This window comes from Chenopodium album, chromosome 19 (genome assembly GCF_948465745.1).
Source record: "Chenopodium album chromosome 19, dcCheAlbu1.1, whole genome shotgun sequence".
In the NCBI taxonomy this organism is placed as follows: Eukaryota; Viridiplantae; Streptophyta; class Magnoliopsida; order Caryophyllales; family Amaranthaceae; genus Chenopodium; species Chenopodium album.
This window is the reverse complement of record NC_137852.1, coordinates 9,152,535-9,165,251: the sequence shown is the minus strand read 5'-3', so window position 1 is coordinate 9,165,251 and position 12,717 is coordinate 9,152,535. Positions and strand designations below refer to the sequence as shown.

The window sequence follows — 12,717 nt, the reverse complement described above, 5'->3', positions numbered from 1 at the left end:
CGAACCAGCAGCGTCCGCCCCAAATTGAGTGGGATGTTCTTGGCAGAGTACCAGCTCGGCCTCATGCATGACCGCGCTGGAAAATTGGGGGAACCTAAGTTCCGGAGCTGGTGCGGACGAGGCGCCCTGCGCTTGTTGGCGCTCCTCGAACGAAGAAGTAACCTCCACGGCCAAATGGTGGGAGCCAGTGGAGGCAGTTGTTGTCTGAGTGGTGGAGGTAGTCTCCACCTCCATTGTACTAGGGTTGCTCGGGTCATAAGGGACCCTAGGGTGAACCAGACTTCCGTCTGGGTTCCTGGCCGCATGACGCTCACGCGTACGCATGGTTCTTGCCATTGCCTGTGGGGACAGAGAAGAATAAGTGGGGGTGAGTACATACGCACTAGACATAGACTCACTCCAAGGAGGAGACAACTCTTCTCCATCCATTCTAGACTCCTCAGTCCCAGGCGAACGACCGGCCTCATGAGGAGAGTCGGACGAAGCCGAGTATGGATCCAGAATTGAAATGAAAAAAAAAAATATATATATACAGGGATAAAGGAAAGAAAGAAGTGTAGACGGCCTACCTTCGTACGTTCTGAAAACTTCGAAAGTGTTCTTGGTGTTGTTGAAGATTGACCGGAAAACTCAAAAATGCCCGGAAAACTCAAACTCACGGCGGCGCTCTTGAAGATTAAGGGGAAAATCACTTTCTCTCTCTAGAATTTACAATTGGGTAAAGTGTGAAAATGAGAATTCACTTCCCATATTTATAGAATGAATCTATGGGGGCAAAATGGTAAAACCACCTTTCCCGCCTAAACATTCAAACGGTAATTTTTTGAGAAATTACTCGAAGAAAGAGACAGAGTGACGTTAGGGTTCTGTTAACTTATGTGGAAATCAGACGGACAATTGACGGCACGTCAAAGTGAGTTGAATCACAAATTCAAGAGATTTACACCTTCAACACTTAGTCTCCAGAACTTAAAAATATCTAAAGAGGAAAATGCGTCCGCCCAGTTCCCAGACGTTAGTCCAAAGGGGAGATTTCAGACGTACGCAACATGATGAAAGAACCAGAGAGTACGCCTGAAATCAAGGACGCCCAATCCATTTCGAACGCAGTGGACGCTCTGGGTAGGTAGGAAATAAGCTCCTCCCAGAGTATGAGAACGTCCAGAGCAAAATATGAGGACGTCCAGTCCCACTGCTTCGGCCGCTCTGGGTAGCTAGGAAATAAGCTCCTCCCAGAGTATGAGAGCGTCCAGACCAAAAAGCAAGGACGTTCATTTTAAGCGCAGTGGACGCTCTGGGTAGCTAGGAAATAAGCTCCTCCCAGGGTATGAGAACGTCCAGTCCAAAGTATGTGGACGTCCCAATGGGCTAGGAGTTAAGCCTCTCTCAGAGTACGAGGACGTCCAGTACAAAGTATGGACGTCCATATGAGCAAGAAGACAAGCTCATTCCAGACTACGAGGACGTCCAGAGCAGAATATATGGACGTCCAGGTAGCAAGAAGAGTTTTGAGTCCAAAGTATATGGACGTCCAGGGCAGATGGGAGGTAAACCCAACCCAGAGTACATGGACGTCCAGATGGAAGATCAGAGGAGGCGGCTAGTAAGTGTACGAGCCACCCCCTCTGAGGGGCAAATGTTTAGGGTAAAAATACCCCATGTACGTGGCCCAATAAGAAGGTGACACGTGGCCCTATGAGAGGGCGACACGTGTCAGCTGTCTTTATTACACAATGCAACATCAGAAAGAGAAAAAGGCCTTGATCACATCAGGCCCTAATCCCGAGAAAACCTTGAATGCCGCAAAACGGCGCCCCCCATGACACGTGGCGACCCCTGATTGCGCAGCCAATCACGTCACGAAATTGTAGGGTATAAACCCTAGAGGGGCACATGTTCCCACCCCTATAAATACCCCAATCATTTATGATGGGAGGGGTGAATTGTGACATAACATAAAAACAGAGCATTAAAGAGCTCCAACTTCTCTCTACTTTCTCTCTCTAGCTTTTCCGATTTCCGATCTCTAACTTGATCGTCGGAGGCGAATATTCCGATACGTTGTTTTGCAGGTGTCCGAGTCTCATTGTCAGGAGAACGCGACCAGTATCCGAGGAGTTCACAAAAAACCCCGAAACACTAATAATTGATTTTTAGTCATTTCAAAGGTGATTCTTTACTAATAAAGCATAGATAATTTTTATTTGTATTGAGTTACTTTTATACATATTGGGGTAACTTTTATTCATTTCAAGGATAACTTTTGCTTATTTTAAGGTATCTTTATAACGGAGGTACAATATTTTACTATACATCCGATTTTTGTAAAAATTTAATTTTAGAATTTAGACCCATGACGACAAATCTTATTAGGCCAGATTCTTTTGAGCTTCTGGACAGAGCAGAGCAGGGGTCAATAGAGTAGAGCAGTGCAGTGCAGCTCTAAAGAACGGGGCCTTAGTTACGGTCTTACGTAGTATTTGTTACACTTTGCACAAAACAGTCGACAGTCTCGACACACTACAGAGTGTACAGTAAAGAAGCAAGAACACACTTGACTACACAAGACCACCATTGACACACTCTTCCTCAGATCATCATCATCTTCTTCTTCTTCTTCCCTGAGATCTCTCCCAAATTCTCTCTCCTCCCTCGAAAATGCCGCGAACTTCCTCCCCTCTCATACCAACCTCCGACAACCAACCATACTCCAAATCCGAAAAGACCAAAAAGCCCTTCATCCCTTCTTCCCATTCTTCCCGCCCTCCCATACCCTTTATCGTCTTTTCCATTGTTTGCCTTCTTGTCGGAATCTCCGGCACCATTTTCTCTCTCCTCACTTTCACCCGCTCTCAATCTCCGCCAATCTTCCGGTGTGGTCGGGTGCAGGATTCGTTTCGTGGGCATTACTTATCGACGGCTCAGAATCGTCGATCTTCGAAGATCAGTGATGGCGGGAACTCTCTTGATCGTCCTAAGTTTTTAGGGTTTGTTGGGATTTTAACTGGGTTTGATTCGTTTGATCGAAGAGAGGGTTTGAGGAGTACTTGGTTTCCTTCTGATCCTGAAGGTCTTTTGAGGTGCAGTATGATTATATACTATTTTTAGCTGATTTATGTTTTAATGCAATTGGAATTGCGTGATTTTTGTTGGGTTTTATTAGATTTTGTTGCGGAATTTGCGTGATTCATGATGCATCTAAATTGCGTGATAATAGGGGATTTATGTTGGAACATTGATTATGGGATTCGATTTCGGGTTTTTGTTGATTGGGTTTCCACCTGTGACACTTTAACCAACTAAGCTTGACATATAATTTTTAGCTGATTTATGTTTTAATGCAATTAGAATTGCGTGATTTTTGTTGGGTTTCTTTTGATTTTGTTGTGAAATTTGTGTGATTTGTATTGCAGATTTGCATCTATATTGCGTGATAATCAAGGGATTTATGATGCATTTGGGGCATTGATTATGGGATTCGATCTTGGATTTTGGTTAATTGGGTTATACTGGCATACACTCATTGATTGTACATTGTGAATTAACATGTAAATTATGTGTTTATAAACTAAGCTACTATTATGACTTATGAGATCTCTAGGATTTAATTGTGATGAGCGATGAAAGATAATTGTTGCATTGTTTTTGGGATCCTGAGGAAGTTAAAAAGGATAATACAAGCGGGTGATTTCGTATTAGCATTGGCATATTTAATCAGGTGCAATTCCTACATCCGGTTGCAAATTTGTCGTTTGCAGAGTACTTAAGGTGGAGGTGTGAGATGGGGTGGGCACCCTATCGTTTGGGTGGTTTTAGTATGATAATGTGGTTTGAATAAGTATGCCCATTATTGTGTTTGAATACAACGGAGGCAATAAATCTGATGTCTTATGAAGTGTTTTGATGTGATCTGGTCTTATGTTTTGATCTGACAAAACTAATTATGTCATGCAATCATGTGAACTAAGCATAGCTTGTATGTGTAACAGTGTAAGTAGTGTCTAGGTGAGTAGAATAAAGGAATGCTTTGGAACTTTCAACCTAAACAATACATTTTTTTTTCTTCTTAGGAACAATGTTTGATTTTGCGTATTTGAAGTATAGAAGATATATGTAGACAAATTTGAAGCACAATATTGTAACGTAGTGTTTGAAATAGGGTAGAAACTAGAAAGGATATACTTTAGAAAATGAAAGAAAAGTGTAGGGTATTATCATTCTAAAAGAGTAGAAAAAAATTAGTTTTATAATCTTGCTAGGCAAGATGAAAATTGAGGGGATAAAATTTATGACTGGAATTATATGTAGACAAATCAGAAGCAGAAATCCAGAAAGTGCTATGTGGAGTGTGGACTATGACAAGATTTTCGTCCTGTTATCCCAACTTTCCTGCTGACAAATGCTCCCTAGAAAGAAATTGGATTTTTGCATGGTTTCCTTAATTTTTTTTTATTTCTTTCTTTGAGATGACCTGGTGCAAGTTCCGGAAGTGTTTAAGATGCTGAACTCTGCAGTTCTATATACATAATTACATATGGTGTACTATTGTGTATTATATTCACTGTTAAACTTTGCCTTCTATAGGTTGGAGCATTCTACTGGTTTAGCCTTCAGATTTGTGATTGGAAGGTCAAAAGATGCTAAAAAGATGGCTTCCCTCAACCAAGAGGTGGATAAGTATAAAGATTTTTTGCGCATAGATGTAGATGAAGATCATGCTAGCCCTCCACACAAAACGTAAAAGTTGTAGGCTTTGTGGTTTGACAAAATCTTTAACCTAAGCAAGACCCCAACTCCTATTTCATTGTGTCTATTTCTCTTCCTTTGCAGCCTGGCATTCTTCATAGCAGCATTTGAACTTTTTGAAGCAGATTTTTATGTTAAAGCTGGTGATGACATATATTTACGTCCAGGTATGTAATTTTGTATAATCACACTTTACAGAGAGGCTAAGTCCAAATCCAATATGAAATAATTTAAACTCAATTTATCAGGTCCAAATTTTAATGTCAAATACTTTTTTTACCAGCCCAAATCTAGTCCAATCCAATCTATGTAAGCTCTCATTTCTTGCTCTCCTTAGCCTAGTTGAACCTATTCTGGTCCGACAAAAAAATGCTCCATTCTTTCAATGTTGCAACAATTTCCTTTTAAGGATTCACATATATTGCTTCATTTCCCTTTACGAAAATCGAACACCTCCTTTCGGATTGCAAATACCCTTACTAGCATTTCATATGTTCCGATTCAGGCAGTTTTTCTGTCACTCTTATCTTTTATTCATTTTCTCTATTTAAATGACTTAAAAGATTTATAGATAATATTTTAAATGACTAAAAGATTATGAATACTTGATACCTCTATTATTGTGTTAACTCGCACTAAAGTCAACTCTACATTGTCTTCACTTTGCTACTTTGTTACACATAGCTGTAAAATTGTGGTGGGGCATTAAATGTCAAGATGGAGGTTATGAGAACAGCACCAACAGATCTTGATCTTACGCTTCTAGGCTCTAGCTAGCATCTAATAAAATACGAACATTATTACATCATTTTTATGCAAAAGGTAATAGTATACCTTGCACTTCCAATTTAATACTAAAAATAAAACTATCAATGTTCAAACAACTTCATTTCAGCTAATAACGTTCCAAGTTGAGATAATATGAAATTGATGTATGTCCTTAATTTTTAAACTGTATGTATCTTATAAAATTCGGACTGGAAGGGTTGAATCTAAACTAGTCCAAAATTTTCAAAATTTGAGTCAAAATGAAGTCCTAAAATTTTAGAGTCTTGTCTAGTGAGTCTAGTCTAGATTTTTTATGGACTCAACTTGGGATTCCATCTAAACAACATACTACAGACTGTAGATCTCCATGGCACAATATAACTCTCCATCTTGATTTTGTCAGACAGGCTTGCCACACTTTTAGCTAAGGAGAGAACTGAAACTAGGACATATATTGGCTGCATGAAGAAAGGACCTGTCATCACTGACCCTAAAATGAAGTGGTAAGAGAAAATCACGTTTTATTATGTCATTAAAAGTTAGATTAGACTTGAAATACATAAACTGCTGCTTTTGTCTGACTTGCATTTGTTTTTCAGGTATGAAAGTCAAGGACACCTTATTGGAAATGAATACTTTTTGCATGCTTATGCTCCTTTGTATATTCTATCTGCTGAGGTAGTTTCTTCATTGGCTTCAGCCAAGAACAACAGGTGTGGTTCCCCTTCTCGCTTTTAATCTTATGAGTCACTCTTATGAGTCACTCTATCTTCTATCTTTCACTTACTGGATTAATATTGATGCTGCGTACTAGTTGGTCTGAGTGGGAAAATACTTCTCTGTGGCTTTGGTTTAATTTCCCCGCTCTTTAACCATATTTGGCATGTATACTTGTTTACATGAAGCAATGCAAAGACCCCTCGCATTGCAAATGACTAGTTGTGAACATGAATAGTTGGTATTTAGGTATGTGCAGTACCTTAGGAATTGTGACAATAGAGAAAGACTACAGTGAGAGGCATAGAGAGGGATCTAAAATGGAGAGTAATAAAGTACTGTCAAGGTGCTTTTCTCCAAAACCACTGAATCTTGTGTCCAGATTTTCACTTATGTTTTACAAAATTTGCCCAGAAGTTTCAATTTACACCAGTTTATCTGAACAGGTTTGTTTCTAAACCAGAATACGTCTGCAAGAGTACCAAATGGGTCCTTAAATACCCCTCAAAAACCTCATCTCACATAACGAGTAAAGCCATTTGGCCCCAGAACTTCTCCTCCGTGTCTTATTTAGGATCTTCTGATAGTGAATTTCATTCTTAGGGTTTTGTCTCTCCTTAATCAAAACCATCTTCATTACATTATTCAGACTATTGGGTTGGAGTATGATGATAAGTTCTTCCTTCCATTGGTAATGAGGTTTTGATGGTTGTAGTTACTCAATTAATGCTGACCAGCATCTCACTGATCGTCCAAAGGTTTCTGCTTATAAATTCAACGTTGTTATAGACTTAGAGTGACAATCTGTGCCTCGGTTTCATCTGATCAGACATAACTTAATTTGACCTGCTCTTATACTGAAAGATGTTTGTTGCAGCTATCCCTGGTTGTGGACTTGTGTTTTTTTTGTTAGAGGGACAACCTGTGCCTTTGCCTTAGTTAGGTTATCTCTGTTAGAAAATTGATCTGGATCTAAATGCCTTTATGAAAAACCGACCATCAAATAATTTATTTGCCTATAACAAGCAAATCAGTGCTTTGCTCAAAGTGTCCTAGCGCAACCTCTTGATGAAAGTCTCGGTGTGCCCATCTTGATGGAAGTATCTTTTTGGGATGAAAAGTAGCGAAAGATATTGTGGTGCTTCATCCAAGGATGGACACCGATTCTTCTCCTCATTTGTCCAAATCTGGGCTAAATCTCGGATTTTAATTGAGGAGTTGCCATGTTATTTCTCCTCTATACAGAATAAAGGAAATTTTGGAAGGGTGAATGGGCAATGACAACCTTTAGGAAATTCTCAGATTTTTTTATTTAATTTATTAAATTTTATTTAATTTTTATATTCTCAGAGGAAGAATTGCATCTGTCACCTGTTGAGGAGCAGGTCTCTCCTCTCCAATTGCATAACACTTTTCCTTTTCGTCCCCACCTCTTGCTGGAGATCTGAAGATTTGCAATCTTACTAACTTGTGAAATCTTAGATGCATTCTTTTTCATTCTCTAGACAACAACGTGTCAGTCCCAAATGATTAGGGTCGTTTAACATTAACTGTCATAAGGAACCATTTTTGTGGAAGTCAGCGCAGCTATATGTATATTGCTTAATTCTCAGAGCTAGCTTTTACATTACTGAGGTCTGAGTGGACTGAGTCCATATTTCCTTCTGTCAGATCCTAACATTAAACATTTCTAAGATTATACTCTGAGTTTTGAAGATTTTGATTCATAATAGAGAATTGCTTTTAAATAGAGTTAGATAACCTATTATGTTCCTTTATATTGCGTGATTCTTTTAGGACATCATTTGGCATGCCACTATTTTGTTAGTTGCTATTACCAAAATTAAACATCAAACACCTTGCCATTTTGTTTCCAGTCTTCTTTTGTTGATAAAATGCTTTTCCTGTGCAGTTTAAGAATTTTTAGCAATGAAGATGTAACCATTGGCTCATGGATGCTTGCCATGAATGTTCATCATGAAGATAATCGGGCTATGTGTGATCCTCGTTGCACGCCAACATCGATTGGTGTCTGGGATATACCAAAATGTTCTGGTGCGGATCTTCTTACTCTCTTCTCTTTCCTGCTGTCCAATCAAATTATGCTTTATAAAATCTTAACAGCTATTTTTAATTGATTGATTATCTCTTTGTGATGGTCCATTACTTCCTGTTCTTTAGCCTCTAGGCAGTAGAGCTACTTACAAAATTTGTAAGATGATTGTGTGTACTATGTGTTTATTGCTTTGATACTTTTAACATCATTTAGGAATAAAATTCTGAAGCAAAAAATGACCCTAGGAAGCTCAAAGACTAGGCAGGAGCCCTGAATATTTGGCAGTGCGTAAGAGATGACTTACAGTACCATACAGACTATAAATAAACCAGTAGATCCCATCAGTGACTGAATGCCTCCTTTTGGCTTTATCTGATTGTAAATTAACTAAATATAATGGCTAAGATTTGTACTCAACCTGTTAATATCTATCCTTATCATTGAGAAATTGACTAGCTCTGAACACATGGGTTTCTAGTTGATAAGCATCAATATAAGGGAGAGGGGCAATTTAGGTAGTAGAATTATGATTGTATTATTAGGTCTTGAGGAAGATTATATTTAAGGTAGAAGCTCTATAAATAGAGCATTTTAGAGAGAAAATCTTGTGGGTTGATGAGAGTTTCTATTTATCTGTTTACTGTTTTGGGAGAGAACGATCCCCTAGAATGGCCAACTATCCTCTATAATTGCTGATTTCCAGAAATTCATCATTGAACTCCATCTTCTTTTAATTTCCGTGTTTTTTAATTTTCACTTAGCACAAGTGCTTGAGGCTAGTGCTATCATGGTTTCTAAGAAGGTCAGGCATACATTGCCTTGCTCTATTGTTTAGAGACTTACATGTTTGAACCTCTGACATCTTTGAAGCCATGAAGCTTTGCTCTTGCCGATTTGGGATCTATAGTTTTGAGATTTTGACAGCCTACTTCCTTCCTTTCCTCAGCATAGCTGCTTGGACTTACCATAGACATATATTGATAACTCGTTTTGACCTCAACCTACATAAATGGAGAAAGTCATTGTGTGAACTTAGAAAGATACTGCTATGAATTAAGCAGTACTGTAAGAATTCTAAGAGAGAAAACAGAGGAATAAAGAAGAGGAAGAAGGATAGTATGTATTGAGTTTCAGCAAAACACAGTCAATACACCTTTCATTTGAGAGGAAAGGAGCTCTCCCAATATTAAGCAAAACTTAACAACAATTTAGCATGATTCTTACAACAGATTATTCCCCCCTTAAATAGACTTAGCCAGCTAATCACTTGCTTAAAGATTCCTCTCAATCCATAACAAACTTTCCTAACAGAATTATTATACTAAAGACTCTTCTGCCCTTGCATTGCTAACTGATTCCACTCCCCTTGCCATGCTTCTTCCTTGCGTATGTAACCAATATTGGAGGCCTGGGCTGATCTCTAGCAGATACAAGGCCATAGCTACTTACTGGTGACTATTTATTTTCATATTTTGCTCCAAAGTTTAAAGCAAGAGATGTCAGGATAAGAGGAAATAGTTAAGAAGTGGTTTATTGTTTCGAAAGGAGGGACAGACAGTTTTGTATTCTAAGCTGAATGTCCTCAAAACCTTTTAGCCACAACAATATAATTAAATTCCATTTCTTTTTGGCTTTCTTCTTGGGTTCTAATGCGGATATGGGCTGTGCAGTAGAAACTCTGCAATCAATCACCTAGTCTATAAATGCGTATTTATATGAAGAGGTTCGTTTTGAAGCTGGCGTTTTGAAGCTGGCTTTCATGGATTTAGAAATGCTCCATTTATCAGTGTCGTCTTTTGGTTTGAAGCCTTTGCAGGAGCTTCTTTTTTTAGGGTAAAATTATGAGTGCTCTGTAATATGTTGGACATCGTTTACATAAGATCCACTGATGTTGTGCTCTTGCTATGATGCTTTTGTTCATTGTGATTAGGAATAATCACACGAAAGGAGTGGTGAACTTTTTGACTCTGTTGATCCTAAGAAATGTTGCTCTGACTTGGTACTTGTTTCACACAGATACAAGTCCAAGTGAAAAATCGTCCTTGTTTTGATATTTGCATGGTTTTGTTCCAAATTGAACTGTTAAGAGTCCGTATTCATGCCAGAGTATCTTCTACATGATACTTGGGTAAAATGAAGACTCCTCGTAACATTAGGTTGAAGAGACTCACAAACGATAGGAATTATGATTTAGGACATCTTTTCCAGTGATGCAGAATGTTGATTGATCTTTGATGGAAGTGAACCCTGTAGGTACTGTTGTTTTCCAACCCCCTCCCTGAAAAGTGCAATTGAAATATACCAGGAAGCCTTTAGGGATACATTTGTCATGTCAGCAGGACCCTGGAAATAAGGAAATTGTCTGAACTTAGGTTGTAGAATTCGTGCTGTAAAGGAACTACTCTGATACTTTAGTGGTACTTCGTAATATCATTGTTAAAGTACCTCATGCCAAAAACCTTGTTTTCTTCAGCAAGTTATGGGCCTTGTGGCATGAGACTTATAATGCATCAATTTCAATATCCTTTCCATTCTCATGTCAGGATGTCCTCTCTTATGGTAAAAGCAAGTGGCAATTATGGGGTATGTGAATAAATCATCACAGGAAAAGCCAAAATTTAAACATATGAGAGATACACAAGATAGTTCTGTATGATATCCGAGAATCCTTGTATGGAATATGTTTAGCAAGTAAATTTGAACTATCTTCTTCTCTAGATAAAATTTCAACCTTAGATGTCACTTTGTTGTTTTTCTCAGAAGGCCTATGGGTAGTTATTTTTAGCATTTTTGAAGCATTGGAGATGGGGAAAGAAACTGATTTTATATCCATTACTTGCTTGAAGCGTAATCTTTTATTCCCTGTGGATAAACCATTCTTTAGATTTTACTGCTGATTATTCATTTTATGCACATCTATTTTGTGCTTCAATGGAAATTATTATGAGTTCAATTTTGAACATGTTGCACATTGTAGTTCCATTAATAGATGGCTTTTGGGATTAGGCATTTTGCATGCGTTAAGAGTGATTAAAAAATAAAGGAATCAGATTGAAACTTGATTAATTGGTTAAAGCCTCTGTTTTCTTTGATGCTGAAATACTTTTCTTGAAAATTAGCAATAAATATAAGATCCTCTACTCATCATCCCATATACTTTTGAGTTCATGAATGATGCTGCTCTATGTTATATAGCACTTTTGTATATATGCACTTTATGATACTAATGACAGAAGTTGGGATTTCCTGAACAGGTTTATGCAATCCACCCGCAAGACTAAAGGAACTTCATGATACTAATATGTGCTCTAAGAGTCCAACACTTCCACCAGAGGAGGACGATGATAGATAAGTGTTTCCTTGCACTTCATATGTTCTATTAACCTTTTGATTTCAAGCACGGCTTTGTTCCTGTTACTCGAAATGCAATCGGAATTAATAAATGTCTCGAGGATGAGTATAATTTCAGAAGGAATACGCCCTTGAAGTCCCAAAATTTGTTGTAATGTACACTAGGCATTCTTTTCCCAGGTGATCATTGTATCTAGGGTATAGTTAATAGCACAGAGATGTAGAACTACTCTTTACAGGTATTAGGAGGAATACTATATTGTGTGTTAATATTCAGTTAAAACATGTGCTCTTTTTGAAAGTTGAGAGATATACCATTTCAGTTTGCTGTAACTAATCCCACTTCAAATATTCAGCCTCATTGCTGATATGTATTCCTGTAGTTGGTAAAAACCCTTTGTTCTGGGAACTCACAGACCGAATCAAAGACAATTGGCTCGATCTTTAGGTTGAAAAATATCGTTTCCCATTGTTCAGTCCAATTCAAAACCCTATGAAAACGGTTTTGGACCGGACCATTTTTTTTAGTTAAAGTATGTATAATTGATTGAATTTTTTATTTGATATATTAAAAAGTTTATCCATATTACATTCTATTCTACTATGTATATTTTGCTTTCAAATAAGGTGTTGAACAGTTAGTTTCTTTTCTCTTTTGTATGAATCTTTTTTCCATATTATTATTAAAAACAAAATTATTAATATTAATATAGAAAAATGTCTAAAATTGGCCAAATGTTGTCCGAATTTGGGCCAGTTTTAGTGGTCCAATCCAGATTCACTCCACGCATACCTGGTCCACCGATCTAGTTTTATCAAATTTCTCGATCTGGTCCATGACCATTTGGTTTGGTCCGACTGGGTTACCCCCCCTTGTACGTAGTCCCTCTCAAAATATGTCCAGATATACGAGTAAAACCTAAATAATTTGTATGCACTAAGAACTTAGAAAAAAGGATCTAGGTTTTGTTTTCTCTAAATTATACAAGTATATATTTATGAGAGATGTTTGTGTATATTGATATTTCTACATACATAATTGGACCACTTCCTGTCACTAAGTTGTTTGGATTCCAGGG

At 37.9% G+C, this 12,717-nt stretch overlaps 1 protein-coding gene across 1 annotated transcript; it reads left to right on the top strand.

The window, feature by feature from the left end:
- The first annotated feature begins 2,519 nt into the window (after positions 1 to 2,519).
- On the top strand, positions 2,520 to 12,222 carry LOC145594755 (putative beta-1,3-galactosyltransferase 12). Its single transcript, XM_081651090.1, has 7 exons — positions 2,520 to 3,080; positions 4,585 to 4,737; positions 4,831 to 4,913; positions 5,918 to 6,017; positions 6,114 to 6,227; positions 8,144 to 8,286; positions 11,542 to 12,222. The coding sequence occupies exons 1-7, from the start codon at positions 2,659 to 2,661 to the stop codon at positions 11,637 to 11,639; spliced, it is 1,113 nt and encodes a 370-aa protein (XP_081507216.1). The 5' UTR covers positions 2,520 to 2,658; the 3' UTR covers positions 11,640 to 12,222.
- Positions 12,223 to 12,717: the final 495 nt, after the last annotated feature.